Consider the following 16,104-nt stretch of genomic DNA (forward strand, 5'->3'; position numbering starts at 1 on the left):
AAGGACAAAATTAAAGACACTTTTAACACATCTGGAATCACTGTGCCTCATGATGAGGACATAACAATTTTCCATTGACCTTCCTTAGCACAGCAGCACTGAGGCTGAGCTGCACTGGTGTGACACAGCCTTCCTGCACCTGAGCAGGCACAGGGCTCTAAACACTGAAGAGCAGAACAAAGCCCGTGAGGAGAGAAGGAAGAAGCAGGATTCTTCTTCCCACATTACCCAGGATAATTACCTGCATAGGGCTTATGTGACTGGTCTGAAAGGAGGTACCAGAATGACAAACATAACCCAGGTTATATCACCAGAATATCCCCTCTCTTTCCAGCAAAACCCAAGCTTTATCTCGTAAGGCAGGGAGAACCAGAGGTCACCATTTATAAGCAGGTGCCTGCCACTTCTGAGGTAACTGCTCAAAAAGCTTGAGATAAGGCCTCAATATTTTCCCACCACAACCAGATCAAAATCTCATCCCACTGAACCAGGAATCTCTTCACTACACAACACTTTCATCTGGAACACCATTTAAAAGCCATATAAATAAATTAATTAATAAAAACAAACCCCAGACTAACAACACCACCAACCTTTTGTTTTCCAGCTGGCCACTACACAGAAAATTCTACCTTTACTAAATCCCAAATGGAAATGTTCTCACAGAAAGCATGTGGGAGAAAGGCAGTCAACAAACTTTCCTGCTTAGATCTGAATTATTCAAAACACATCAATAAATATAGACTCAAATTTGGTTGGAGATTTTTTTAAATTATCAGGAAAATCAAAATATTTTTCCCTGTAAAGCACTGTTCTGCATTTTATCAAAAGAGACATAATCTAGCAAAGCTTTCCTAGTTCACTTTCCAGTATTATAAGGAAAGAATTATGTGATAAGTCTGAGAAACACTTCTCTACTACTATATATAGATGGTCTTGGAGATTTTCCAACTTGAAAAGTCCTCAGCAGCTTCTTCACAGAGCAAGCAATTCTTAGGATTAATATTAAACAAAGGCTCAGTGGTTCTGGTCAGTTTTACAGATGGCAACACTTAAAAGCCTGAAATAAACAGTGTATCTTAGCACTAACACATTCATCTACAAAGCTCTATTCCTCCTGGGTTTAGTGTGCAACATATACTGACACTGTAGCTGAGACACAGATGAAACAACTTACAGAGGCTAGAGAACACTAGAAATTTTCACTATGTACTGTTAAAATTCATCTAGATTTGTAGTTGCAAGGCTGGTTAAAACATTCAGTATGTGCTCTTATATGCACGGATTATCTTCCATCTCTTTGGAAATGACTGGTCATGGCAATTCACCTGCTATGGAAGCATTCTTAGCCTGCCCCCAGTACAGATGACAGTACACGTGCCAACCATCTAGAAACTCACTCAGTGGAGCGGAAATTCCCCAACCCAGACAAGCCACTCTATTTCCTCATCTGTAAACTAACAAAAGGTCAAATAATTCTGAAAACGACTGGACTACCTTGGGAACCACCCAAAAAAAATCTATAGGAAATTCTGATTAGTGCACACTTGGTAAGAACTTGAATGTTTTCCATTTGGTTCTGTTACAGTTCTCTTGCTCACCATGAAAACTGTTCCACAGCAATAGTGAGTGTTGTCTTTTGGTGTCTTCTTTGGGGTATTTTTGTTTTGTTCTGGAGTTTTTTTGAGAAATCAATAGATCTGATTTAAGGCAATAATCACTTGCTTAAAAATGCTGCAACCGAAATCTGATGATGGAAAAAGAACTGTAGGGAACCAGCTCTCACTGCAGAAAAAGCTCCAAGATTTTGCAGTAGCTGAAATATGTCTCTCACTGTACTTGCACACAAGATCTCTGCTTCAGCTTTCATTACTTTGTTTTTATCCAGGAGCTAATAGATGGATGAAAATTAGAAGAAAATGTATCTGTTTTTAGTTTAAATTAAAAAAAAAAATCAAAACCCTCTGCAAACACAGGCAGCTTTCATTTGAAATCACCACAGCCATTAAAATTCTGCAGCCAACTCTCACGTACTTTCACTTCAGCATGAGATGAATGTCTGACAACCAAAGCATGCAGTGTAGTGTACTAGACAAAAACATACCTGCTTAAAATGTGCAAAGTCAGCCTCCCTGCTTATATTTAGAGTTCAGCTATCCTCGATTCCTATTTCAAGGCCATTTTACTTTTTTTAGTTATTGCAGATTGGCAAGTGCATGGAGCATGAACAATATTTATAATAGACTATTGTATATTTTCCCAGTCTGGAAAGTATCAAGAGGCAGCACCCTACAAAGACACAATTTAAATACTTAGACTGAACTGAAACAGAATGATGGAAAAGAGTATGTGGAAACAACTTCACAAAAACACTATCACTTAAAAAGAATGTGAGGCACAAAAAAAACCACAGTAAGTGATACTATTTGATAAGAAGGGAAGCTTTCAAATAAAAAAAAAGGCATTAGTCTGATACGAGGTATCTATCTCATGAACTTATTTTACTAACTTCCTCCCCTCCCCAAAAACCAAGGGGAAAAAAAGATTTTGTTATTGAGAAACAAAGTAAGACATACTGCTGATTTAGTAATTACTTATCCTGAATGCCTCAAAGTACAAAGAGCAGAGAATGCAAAAGGAAATAATTCCTTTGCACATGTCACCATTCAAATACATTTGGACTTGAAGTTTTAGCTGCATTTAAAGACTCATAAAGTTATTGTAAAATTGAAAGTACAGAGAAGGTAAACACTTGCATAGAGCTGTGACTGACATGTCTAAAAACATATTTGAATTCCAAAATGAGTTTTTTCTTTCATTTGAAGTTTACAGTCCCATTAACACTCACAAATGTAACACTGAGATACTTTAAAAGAAGTGCTGAAAGCAATGTATCTGAAGAGGAAAAAGTTTGGTTTGACACATCTTTGTGACTTAAACCAACACTTCTTCGCAGTTGAGAGTCTTATTTGCTTGTGACAAAACAGCATCCAGGACAACACATTCTTACTAGAAATGCTGTTGGAATGTTAACTGCACTGACAGTGGACTGCGTGTCCTTTGACACCTGGAGCTGCATAATTGCTGTGACTGTTGAGGCAAAACACTGTGTGCCCTGGCAGCCATGCACAGATGCAAAATACCTCATGTGGCCATGAGCACAGGCTCAATCACAGCCTGTGTTAGAAAAGAAAAAGTAATACTTGGGGGCACATTTCTCCATGTAATTTCTGGTAACCTTGCTTAATTTCTGGCATCCAAACTAGAATATTTTAAAATGGAAAAAAATTCTCCTCCACTAACATTTGCACATGAAAGCATCAAACCTGCAGGACATTTTTCTTGCCTGAACAGGAAACCTGCATGTTTTAATTTTATGTTAATTTTCAGAATGTGACAGGTATTCTTTAAGAAACATTCAAATAAGCATCCCCTCTCTCAAAGCATTGCATTTAATTATGCAAGTAGACAAACAAAGGATCTGTTTAGTAATTAGGGAATACAGTCAGCTAGTCAATGAGTTCTAACACTGGGTGGTAACTCATGGCAACAGGGGAGACAGAGAAGACAGCAGGCTAGATACAAATAGCAGTCCATCTTGCTATTCAGGATCAGAAGAGACAGCACTGCAGAAGGAGAAAACACAAAACAGAAAAACTCCACCAGAACAGTAATGAACCTTCCAGAAAACACAACTGGACCACAGCAATGAAAGGTTTATATTACAATGCTTACATTTCCCCAACCTTTCTGTTCCTCTTTTTATTTAAATTTTTGCTTAATGAAGGACCACTTCAATTTAGCCGCTTTATTTCAGTTTTGGAGCTCTGAACAGTCTTTCCAATTGATCATTAAAAGAAAAAAAGGGGTGGAAAAAAAGTAAGTATCCTTACTGACTGCACAATCATTCGGGCATCCTCCTCACTGCAACAAAATGGGCTGCCACTCACCAGAACATTTGTGCTGAAAAATAAAATTAAAAACATGCTTTATCCATCAGTGGAAAAGAGCTACACACAATTAACTAATTACAGAAAAAAAAACACCAAAAAACTGTCACATATAGAGCTCAGAAATGTGTATTTGCAAGAAATAAGGAAGCCAAAACCACAAAATAATGTTGGAAGGAATAGATGTGTGGAATAGTGTTCTTTGTTTCTTTGAGCTTGAGGAGATGTCTAGGCTGTGTATGCTGTATTAATGCAAGCAATGCTCACACTCAGTGCTTCTGAGCTGCTGCTTGGGTAGTGTAGAGGACTACTGTCAAGAAGCTAAATCCTCCCAAGAAGTCAGTAGAATTAAACTGGCACTTCCTGGGGAAGCTGATGAATACCTAGGTGGCTAGCAGAGATGATGTTAGTATATCCCATCTCTTGTGCCTTGCAGGATGGCCAGATTCTGTGGCAGATCATGGAAATAACAGCAGGTTACTTCAGCAACCTACCTGCACCATGGAAAAAGAAAGAAAAACAGGCCAAAATTCTGCTCCTACATAAAGAAGCAGATACCTGTAGCACCCAGACAAACTCTGGGACCATATCCTTGGCAGAAGTGTTTCCCTAAGAATCTATATCCTTTTACACTGAAAGTTTGATCATGAGTTTTTAAGGTCCTACAGAATAAACTGCATAATTTCCAATTCTCCAAAGCAACAGAATGAAAAATTACAAGAGGACCAACATTCTCCCAAAACAATTCAGAACAAATACTCTGGGGCCATTTCTCAAAAGCTGAAGTAGTGAATGTCACATGTATGTAATCAATATATTTCTGGAACCACTTAGCAGTAAATCACCATCATCATTATACAAGGTGCAATTAGTCAATCATTCTTTATTATCAATTAATTATCAAATTCATGAATATTCCTGTAATCTCAAATTTAAAAAAATCTAAGCAGTTCATGGACAGCTGCAACTTGTTGAATAGCACAATATGAAGAGCAAGAGATGGGACTGGATACATACCACTTTATAGTACTTCCATTAACTTTTTTATGAAGCAAAGCTTTCCAGTGTTCATGGGTAGATTTAATAATTTCAACAGCAAAATCCTAGTTTACAACAAGGAAAGTTTTGTAAATTAAAATGTTACTAAACAGAAAAAAGCCACAGAACTAGTTTATTAAAACATACTATTTCATGTGTTATTTTAAGGCACCTCCTTGGAGGCCTCATTAAATTTCTGGAGAATGTAACACCCTTTTTACGTAAAGAAACAAACTTCACTACTTGTCAAATACACTGGCAACACATTCAGGACTTTCCCTCAGTCTTCAGCCACTAAAAAATGAATGCTACATGAAAGAAATGAAATCAGCTCTAGAAGCTAAAGAGATTCCTACTGCTGTAGAGAATTGTACCAGGCTGTAAATGGGATCAAGTGTGTGAGCTATGACTCCACCCTTACAAATGAAAGTCAGAGTTTGAGTTTCCCCTCCAGAGGCATAATTTGCATTTACTTCATTAATGCCCAATCATATACTTAAGCATTTGCAAGAACATAACATGTCAGCTGCTTAACGGTTTCTGCTTGTTTGAAACAAAAATAATATTGGGGGTGGGGCTGGAATGAAAAAGCTTCGAAGAATTAAAGTAAAATAAGCCCTCAGTGTCCAGATGATGACTGCTAGACTTGCAAAAAGCTGCCAACTGAACATTCACATTTGTTAACAAGGAGTGACTTGGAAAAGTGCCACTGGAACATTGTGAACTTCACCAGAGCTGCTGGAGCACAGCCACAGCTGCCTCACCACATCCTGGGTCTCCAGAAATGCTTGAGAATTATTCAAGTGCTCCAAACCAGCTATCTCAGGGCATTTAGCACCTCCAGGCCAAACTCCAATGGCCTGACCGGGATACACTGTTCTACTGTCACTCTACAGCACAGGAAAACCTCTAAGAGCAGTTCCTGGGAACACAGGAGAGAGATTGGGTTACCAAGCCTTACAACTCCACAACTGATTGATTTAGAAGTACAGAGTGGAGTCAGGGCATTTCTTTAACCAGACAAAGTATGTGAAGTTGCCTGTGCTGGTTAGAAGGTGCTGTGCTGGTTATGTAACTTTGATAGTACCCTGCAAGACTGAACTGGCTGACACATGGACATCATTCATGAGAAGCCTCTGATTCTTTGCCAAAATAATCTACACAGACCATGCAATATACAAGTTGCAAAGCAATTTTACTCAAAACATATCCAATTTTCCTGGAAAAATCCAGGTACTTCCTTCAACAAGGTCTATTCTGGTCTGATCTCCTTTCAAACACTGGCCATTTTTACTGTAAGTAGTTTAAAAAGCCATTAATTCTTTTCTAAAAAAAAAAAAACAAAAACAAAACAATTTTTCAGCCTTCAAGCCAAACACTTCAAATGTTTTTACAGAGATTTAACAGAAATAAGTATGCCTTAAGCAAATACCAAATATGAAAAAATCTGTAACCCATTGTCTTAAACTGCATACACTTAAAAAAAGTCAGAAAAATGTACCAACAGGACTAAAATAGTACTTGAAAAGGCAATTGATTCATTACTCTGACATGGAGAATGAAAGTGCTTTGAAAAACACCTACAAACACACACAGATGTATGTGTAAATCTCATCAGGATTACGACTAAATTTTTTTTTCAGACTTTTTTCAATGAACTATTCATTTTTCCCTGACCAAAATGGAAGACAGCAAACATTACTTAATCCTAGCCTAATAAATTGTGAAAGTCCCTCCCATCAAAACTCTTTTCATTCAAAGCCTGCTCCTTTACAAGTCAAAAAATTCTAGGATGTATTATTATAGAGTCCACATGACAGAATGATGCATTTTTAATTTTGCATTATCTTCACCTTGTTTTTAAACTCTCCATTAAAAGCAAAGTGATTTTCTGGTTTACCATCAGGGACTTTGTATAATTGGAACCAGTCAATCGTAGCCTCAAGATAACCTGGTTTGTGCTTCTTGACATCATCGATATCTGTAGGTTAAAAAGATTTAAAAAGAAATAAACAAATAAGGACTGATCACAGGTTTCAGAACATTAATTTTTAAAGTTTTCCTAAAGAATATGCAGCAATTTGATTTCACTGAGTACTTTCAGCATCATTGATAAACTTCACATTATTACATTAGCTGCCCATAATTGCTACTTTATGATTTCACAACTACACTAAGCAGGTAAACCAGTCATCTCCTGTCCTTCATTAATTAAGACCCAAAGGTACAATGAATAAAAGGACCATATTTGTGACAGGAAAAGAAAATTCCATATTTATCTCAGTAGGTAGCTCTTGCAATACTTAGATTATTCACTGAGGTAATTTTTTCCTCCAGCAACTGTAGGTGCTATGAGCATTTTTTGTTAGTGAAAAAACAGCTATAAAAACAACTTCAACACATGGATCTTTAAACCAGCACCTCTAAACAAAATACAGACTAGATTTGTCAACATTATATTAAAAGGCACTCTTTTGATCACATTAGTTCTAAATTCATCCCCTTTAAGATGCGATAGAGACGTGCTAGGAGCTCTGAACACTAACTCTACTGATAACCTTGTGGTATCTGCATATTCACAGTGATAAACAATTCTACCTCTACAATCCTGATGGACATGAGAGACACAAAGAGGAATGTACTTCATTTGAGGGACACCCTCATGAGGCAATGGTTAACACTGCCATGGTGGGTAAAGAGATGAAACATCACAGTAATTCTGCTTGAAGACTACACTGCCATATAAACATTGCAGTTCTTGATCTTACACCCCTTACCTGCTGTGCATATCAAATTTTAAGACTGTTCTTTGAGACTACCACCACTTCTGTCACTTGCACTGGCATAGTCCTATCAACCCCATAACAAATTAACTCCCTGGCAACATGTCTATATGGAAAAGCTTTCAACTAACTTCTAAACTGATTATTTTAATGTGATAAAGGATTTTGTCCATCCAGACGTGAAATACTTTGCAACTGGTATAATCTTTTATTTCCTTTCCACAGTCACTTCTGATGGAAATGAGAGCTAATTTTTTAGTGCTGTAGTCTACCAACTATTTCATAACCTCACTGTGCTCACACCACTTTCCACAGTGTTACTCTCCTCCAGTGTTTTGCAAGTCACTCACTCATGTCTCCCTTCCTTATTCCTTCTTGCTCTCTCTCAATACTGCCTGGTTATTTCATTATCTTCTCCCATAGATATGCCTCACTTGATGACATCTGGTTTGCAGTGATTTCTGCTAAGATACTCTTCTGTCTATCCAGTCCTATAAAATCAGAGTTGCTTAGTCCATGGAATCTATACCTAGTCATGTGCTTTCCATCTTTAAGTGCCTAAATGTCTTGTAAAATTTCACTGCAACCCTGAACAAAGACATTAAAATATTTCTAAAGAGAACAATAAGAGAAAAGGTCTTGTGCTACAGACCATTCAATTCTCAGTAGACCACCAAGAGAGATGACATGTAGACTGAACTGGGAGGCCAGACCTATGTGAGAAGACATTCTAAGTGTTAATAGACATGTCATAGATGCCACTCCCAAATTCCACTGCATTACCACTACCCAAAGAATAAAACATAAAACCTTGAAGAGCCCATGTAAATTTTTGCTTTGCACACACTTAACACAGCTACGTGTTTATGAGCTCGGAGTAAAATGTATTTTGAACTTGGCTGCTGGCCATCTGTCTGCAGGAGATGAGGGAATTTCACTGGCAGAATCCCAGAAAAAAGCAAGGGTACATAAGGCTGTACTAGAGGCAGGTCTTCTAGCTGAAATATGTGTTTAAGAGCACAAGAAGATTTCCACTAGGGTGGGTGGGCTAGACCAACCAAGTAGGAATGATTTAGAAAAGGGTGGGATCTTGGTTGGAGGCAGAATGCTTCATCAGGGCACTAATAAAACTGCAGCCCCAATTCAAATCAGTTTCAGGACTCCAATGTATCATCCTGTTCTCTCCAAGCAAGAGAACATCCCTCCTCCAACTTGAACTGTTGTCATCTCCTCCTCTTGTGAGGTTTGAATTCACAATATCTAACACTTGTTGGAGAGACAGTATCTCCTCAGGTCTGTAAAGCAAACCAGGCTGCTACAGCAATTTCCTTGGGTCCCAGCAGTGGACAAACTCCAGACCTCCATCTCCAGATACTACTTAAATTCAAGCATATTTTCTCACACTGCTGTTCCTTTTTTCTGATCCTGTTCCAGCACGTCTCTCCTAACTCTGCTTCTCCACTCCCCCTATTTGGTTATTTGCCTCCTACTCCCATAAAAACTGTTCATCAAAAGTGCTTTACAGTCTACTAACTGGCACTTGGCACTTTTCTTCACCTGTTCTTCCTTATTTATAGGTTTTACTTATACTTTTTTAAAGGACTCAAATATTAGGATAGGCTTTGAGACAGACTTTCATTATCTCCTTTTGTTAGACATTCTATCTTCATGGATTCATGAATTTCACACTCACTCCACTGGAAAATACCTTGCCTAAGTAAAATGACTAAACACAATCATACTACAGCATTATATGGATGCTGCATATTCTCATTTTGAAGACTTAAGAAAGGTGCCATTGGTTGCTTTTATTTCCTGGGTTCCTTGCAAGTTTTTCTGCTTCATCCCTATGCTTTACTTCATTGTTCTTTACTATAAAGGACTGCTACTGAACATCAAATGAAATTTGCAGGCTTGATTTTAAAAAGAAGACTCCAGAATATCTGTATTATAATGGAAGCTGGTGTCAAGCAGAAGAAAAAAGTGCAACAATGCAACAAAACAAACCCCAAGAAAGCATCAATGCTGTTGCTGTCAAGTCAGCATGTAATGCAAAATACAAGGAAAACAGCAGCTCTTGCATCACTCATTCAATAGCCACCTCTTCAGTTCATTAAAAGTCACCATGGAAAAAAACAACTAACAAAAGTCTTCCACTGAAATCTAAACCGCCTCTTTGGGATATCAGGGGGGGAAGGAGAAAAACCACACTCAGAAAACAGAAAAGTAAGCAAAGAAAGGTAAAAAAGAAGATTACAATAAGCAGTACTATAACTTACTACACTAATATCCACAGAAGATAGCTTCAAATTATCATGATTTTTGAAAAAGAAAACAACTTAGATGTATTTTCTGCAGTAAGCATTGTTAAGACACTCTTTTTTGACCATGACTGCTTATCCTCCCTTAGAGCTATGTACTCACACTGATGTTAAATGGGGCAGGTTTGGGAGCAGCAAGTGTGTACTTGGCCCAAAGCAGTTTCATCTCTGCCAGCAAGCCCTGCTCAAACTGGCAGAGCAGGTCAGGCTCCTGCAGGTACATTATCAGCACGTCCCCACGGGGCTCTAAGTGGGAATTTCACTGTAATGCCTGCATACAACCATAGGTCTCATTTTTCTGGGCACCAAAGTTAAGCACCAAGGGTTAAAAAGAGACAGAGGATGATATTAAGGGTTGCAGTTCAGTGTTCATACGGAAAATCTCTAGAGGCTGGCACCAAGAGCTGCTGCTTGCTAGCTCTCTGTCAAGGGAGTGAGCCAACGTGACTGCATATCCTAAATCTAGTTGGCTTTACAGAAGAGAGCAACAAAAGCATTTGTACAAAACTACTGTTTTTAGTACAACAGATGCTGCTTCTTGCAAGCAAAGCTAAAACAACATGTTTGCAGCAAGCTTTCTAAACAAGGTCTGTGGGAAGAGAGGACATATGTTTTCAATAACATCTTCTAAACATTTACAGGAAGCAGCAGCAACATTCCATATAAAGGCATTTGGTGTATTTTGTGCAGGGGGTAGGAGGGGAGCCTTGGTACAGCTAATTAATTTCTTTATATTGAGTGCTTACACAAATCCACAACATAAGTCTTCTGGGCCTCTGCTGCTTCTCTGTGAATAAATACACTCACATGCTAAGGTCTGCAACAATATAAGGTACAAAATATACAATATGCCTTAGTTTTGCCATTTAGGGCTTGATCACTAAACCCTGTCTTGAGATGCATATTGTAAAAGCAGCATGGCAACACAACACAGTTAACTACACCAGTGCCAGCAAATAGCACAAAAAAGCCAGCAGACACCACCAACTGCTGTTGAATAGATCCTGGCATCCTTCCAGTGAGCAATGGCAGCAAAAATGGCTGCTAAGATTCCAGGCCAGTAAATCACCTCCAAAATGCCACCCAGCATACATGATTAGTCCAATTTGCTGAAGGAGGGCAAGATGACCTTTTAAAAGTCAGACTTCATACGTTGCTTCAAACACAATTCCTGCATCCACTGCCAGTGATTTTTAAAACCTCTTGTCCAACATGAAGATGCCACATACATTTAGACCAAATCACAGCACAAAAGTATCACTCATCCTTTCTGATTCCAAACTAGTGAAGCACATCAGATATACGAGTGAATTCTAATATATTAAATTCAGTCCAAACTATGAGATAAGCAGACAAGCAACCTTTCTACTCCAATAATTTAGTTCTCCTAATGCTTATTTTACAAAAAAAAAGCCACAAAAAGCAACAACAAAATAAAGAAAGCAGCCAGACCAATTACACCACCAAGATTTAAGTGTTTCAGTCTGGAAGGAGCTTTTAGGTCCTTTCTCCAAGTTGCTTGGTCTAAAGTTGCTCCACTGGCCCACTAATGGCCATCTGCCTAGCAACTGTCTGAGCAGAAATGCCAACAGCCACAAAGACAGATTTTACTGTCTAGAAATATCTAGAAATAGATAAATCTGAAGATCTCTAGTTGCAGTATAAAATAAACTCACACAGATATCTACATCTGACACAAAGCTTGTATTTGGTGTTAGATTGTACCCATACTAACCAGAATTAAGTGCAATTATTTCAAACAGATTCCCTTACAAAGTCAGTCCAAAAAGACACTAAGACCCTGCTATTCCTACTGATGACACAGTCCCGGATTAAACAGGTGCTAAACATCGCCTATAATTCCTGGGTACTGTCACTGTAAACAAGAGTTTCTCCTTGGTCTGTGTGAAAGAGAGAGCTCTAGGCAGGGTGTCCAATTTAAACCGGTATTTATCTATAAATTCACTAAAAAGTGGAGTGCTATGAATAAACAATGAGAAGCACTCAGAAGTTGTGACTTCTCAGTTCTGACGTCTCTGAAGTCTCAGAAAAATCAATGGCACTTATGAGAACGATCACAATCCCAGAAGGAGAATATCCCAGGTACCTGGGGTGTGCTTGAAGAGGCAAGAGGAGTTTACATACGGTGTGAGCTCAGGATAGGGTTTGCAAGTAATCACCACTCTGGTGTCTTGGAATTATCTTTTCCAAATGTTCACTGGGGGCTCTGCACATACTGAGCTGAAAGCAAATGTGATGATTCTCAGTGCAGTTGGAAATGTTTAACAAATGATACAGAAGTGACTGGACAGGATTAGAAGGCAACACTTAGCCTCATCTTCCCCAGGAGGCCATCTCCGTAACACAGCAGCACATCAATTACAGAGGGAGAGACCAGTTTTATCCATAGCCGCCACCCCTTTATGCTGAAATAATTAACAACTTTGGGAAAGGGGAAAAACAAGTATAAAAGGACATATTGTACTGCCTGCTCTGACAGATTTGTTTGTTTTCAGACTGAAGAATGATTGCTGTTAAACACTGCAAGCCAGTCATTTTGTCTGAAAGCAGATGGGGGCTTTTTTCTCCCCCTTTTCTTTCTTTTGTTAATCTTGGGCTGCAACTCCAATCCCAAAGGGAAATCATATTAAACTGGATAAATATTTCTACACTTCTCTGAATCTCAGGACAGTTCTCTTCTTGAAATTTTGCACATATTCCCTGATAAGAAAGGATGCACACAGGAATCAACCACAGGCAATGGTTTGCTCATTCTTCCCACTTCTTTTTCTTCTTAAGACTAAAGCTCTTACTCCTCCCCTCACACATAAACTAAAGCTGTAATAGAGCTAATATAAATCAGTCATTACCTGGGGGAAAAAAACAAACTCAACCAAAAAAACAGAGAGAGCTTTCAAATACAGATGGCTAACCCCAATTAATAAATAATATTGGAATAAACTGCCACAGTTTTGCCCCTGCTTAGTGGACTCCTGAATTCTCTCATTCACTTTTCTGACCACATTCTCTCAGAAACTGCTAGGGAGAAAAGGTAAGTCTTTAAGCAGAACAGTGTCTAGAAATGAAGTGCTATTCACTTTTCTTTTAACTACTGACACTTATATTGCATTTTACTGCAAATTACAGAGTGGTTTAAATTGATACTGACATTAACAGCAAACTATTACTTACTCTTTCCTTAAGCTGAACTTCTTAATCTCTAACTGTCAAAGTAGTTAAAGAGTCATAAACACTATGCAGTAATTCATCTGCCCAATGACTTTAATCAGCATCAACCCAAGAGTTTCCTTTTCCTCATCTCCTCTTCTCCCCTTCTTTCCCCACAAGTCAAGTATTCTCCATGTGAAAGTAACCTGCAAGAAAACTGAGAATGAAGGGCTAGTCCAGTGACATACTTTATATTCAGAAACCATCAATGAACCTCAATGGCTGAGAAACATACTTCCTTAAAAAGCTACTGGATTGCTCTCTTCCTACAGAAAGGCCACTGTGCACCTCGGTGCTGTCTTACCAATGAAGAGCAGGCTTTCATTGTACATACCTGATGGCATATATGGCTTTTGGTCTCCTAACAATCACTTTTAGACAAACCTCCTCACTTAAGTCTCATGATTCCCAGTAATAGTCCATTTGAGGAAGCAGACCTTCATTTCTCCAGAGAAAAACTGCACTTTGCTTACACCTCATGTGCTATTCACGTGGACACACTTCAGTACTCAAGTTTCATTTGGATACCAGGATGATCACAGGGAGGACAAGTCTGAGCAGGATATGTACCCCTGCACAGCTAGTCATCATCAAGGGTGATTAGGGTGAGCTGCATTAGCAGTTTACTTCGCAAATTTTCAAGATAGAAGGCAAAACCTAATTTTTAGTACTAAGCAACAAAGTCTGGAAGCAATTCTCTTAAAAGTAGGAAGACATTGGAAATGTACTGCCTTTTCAGAATGCAATACAACACCTGCAAATATAGAAGGAACAAACAGCTTCAAAAAGGAAAACAGTAGTGTGCTACATAATTTAAGTGGGTAAATATGCACTATTACACAGGAAATAAGCCTGTAATTATTGGGAGGTCACTTTCTAAGGCAGTTGTGTTTCAGAAGTCATAAGACTTTCTGCATGATATGTTCTCTTGAAAATCCAAGCAAACCATTTTAGAAGCTTAGTGTGAAAGTGCATATGCCCTCCTTGAAGGAAGCACCTGACCTACAGAAAAACATTGCCTTTCCACTCTCTGCCTCTTCTTAGGTGGTCTAAACTCAGGTACCATTCTGCTGTGAAAGTTTCTGACATAACTGCATTAAGAAAGACAAAATTACTTGCCATGGATTTTCTGAGCTTCTGGGTCATCAGCACTGATGGCAATTATCTTCCAATCTGTCTCTCCTTCATCAACAAGAGCTAAAACACCCAAGACTTTCACCTGAACAATCTCACCAGAAGAACGAATCTGAAACAGAACATAATGCCACAAAGTTTGGAAAACAACACACAGAATTTCTTTTACTTAAAAAAAAAAAACCAGTTTTACTTTTTTGACCAGCAGGCTGCAACAGAATTTCAAGATAGATCTGCAAACCCAGTACACATATCTTCAGTATTTCTAGCCTTTTCCCCACCATTACTATTCTCCAATACTCAATTCTCCAGACAGCATTTATTTAAGTAAAAAAGTAGCTAATTTTTTTCCCTTCCCTTCTACCCTAGGTCCCCCACACTTTCTTGGTCTTCTCTCCAAACTGCAAGTCAGAAATGTCTCATACTAATTTTTTAACTTCTTCCCGTCTCTTGACCCTCTACTTTCTGAACTCAGGGTCCTAATTTCTGTCTTTCTATTCCTTCCTGTGAACTCCAATATACCCATATAAACCACATAGCAGTCCCCTAGAAATACCAACACAGCAATTTTTTGCATTTTCTTTGGAACCTTCTCCCTACCAGCTAATATTTCCTCTTTAACTCTTTCTGGATCCTTTGAAATAAATCTTTAGGTTTCTTACCCCAAATAAAGCCACTTTCACTGAGGTCACCAATTAAATTTCCCCTTACCTAAATGTCCTGAGATCCCTCTTTCAAACTCATCCATTTCATAACCCCATTTTTGATACACAGCATTGCTCCATTCTTTGCTGCCTCTAGATATGTAGAATTTGAGATACTTAGAATTTGATTTCAGTGAGCTAAACCTTTCCCTTATACCTACTAATGGCATTTGCTGCACCTCTTTTTCATCCATCCACTCCATGACTCAGAACTCTGCAAGACTGTAGCAGGTTCCTCCAGTCTTCTCTAAAAAAGGGGATCTACTTCTGTTTTGGACCCATGAGTAAACTCAAACCTACTTCCTTTGTGGGTCTGACTTTGTAATTCTAATGTGCATGATGCTGTCATATTTCCTCATCTTTCAGCAGCCTATTCCCAGCCCAATACTGCTAACAGGGAAAAAAGAAATAAATCCTCTCCCTCCCCAAAAATCTTAACCCTCACTTCCTTCACCCAAAACTTACTGTCCAGCTACATAACTTCAGGATGTTGTTCTTTTATTTTCCCTTCTAACTAGTACAAAGACTTTATCAAATCCTACTTTCCTCCCTCCTTTTCAAAAATCCATTTCCTTACCTGTTCTCTCCTTAAATCCTCTATTGATAATGTTAGGGACTGACAAAAGTAACATATTTTTTCCTGTTTTCTGTCTGACCTTGTCTTTCAAAAGTTGCTACCAGATTATTAAGTTAACCTTGATAAATTTAATTAATTGTGATAAATACAAACCTTTGAACCTATTTCACAAACGTCAATAGGATCATTATCCCCACAACATCCTGTAATGTTATCCGTATGGTTTGGATCTTCCCAGGTCTGCCAGGGGAAAGAGAACTATCAGTTACCAGCTGAACTGCAACTCATCCTACCACTAAATTACAAAGATTAGCAAAAGCAACAATAAAAACATCAGCTTTCTGAGAACAGGTTTGCACAATGGGAGGA

At 38.4% G+C, this 16,104-nt stretch overlaps 1 protein-coding gene across 1 annotated transcript in view; it reads right to left on the reverse strand.

Annotated features, from left to right (window-relative positions):
- PPA2 (inorganic pyrophosphatase 2) overlaps positions 1-16,104 on the reverse strand; it is a 35,056-nt gene that overhangs the window by 1,845 nt on the left and 17,107 nt on the right. Inside the window, exons 6-10 of the mRNA XM_058837890.1 lie at positions 15,889-15,975; positions 14,440-14,566; positions 6,842-6,969; positions 4,968-5,053; positions 3,894-3,963 (exon numbers count right to left, since the gene is read on the reverse strand). Of these exons, the coding sequence (XP_058693873.1) occupies positions 3,894-3,963; positions 4,968-5,053; positions 6,842-6,969; positions 14,440-14,566; positions 15,889-15,975 (498 nt within the window). The remainder of the gene's footprint in view (positions 1-3,893; positions 3,964-4,967; positions 5,054-6,841; positions 6,970-14,439; positions 14,567-15,888; positions 15,976-16,104) is intronic.

Source organism: Poecile atricapillus, chromosome 4 (genome assembly GCF_030490865.1).
Source record: "Poecile atricapillus isolate bPoeAtr1 chromosome 4, bPoeAtr1.hap1, whole genome shotgun sequence".
Lineage (NCBI taxonomy): Eukaryota > Metazoa > Chordata > Aves > Passeriformes > Paridae > Poecile > Poecile atricapillus.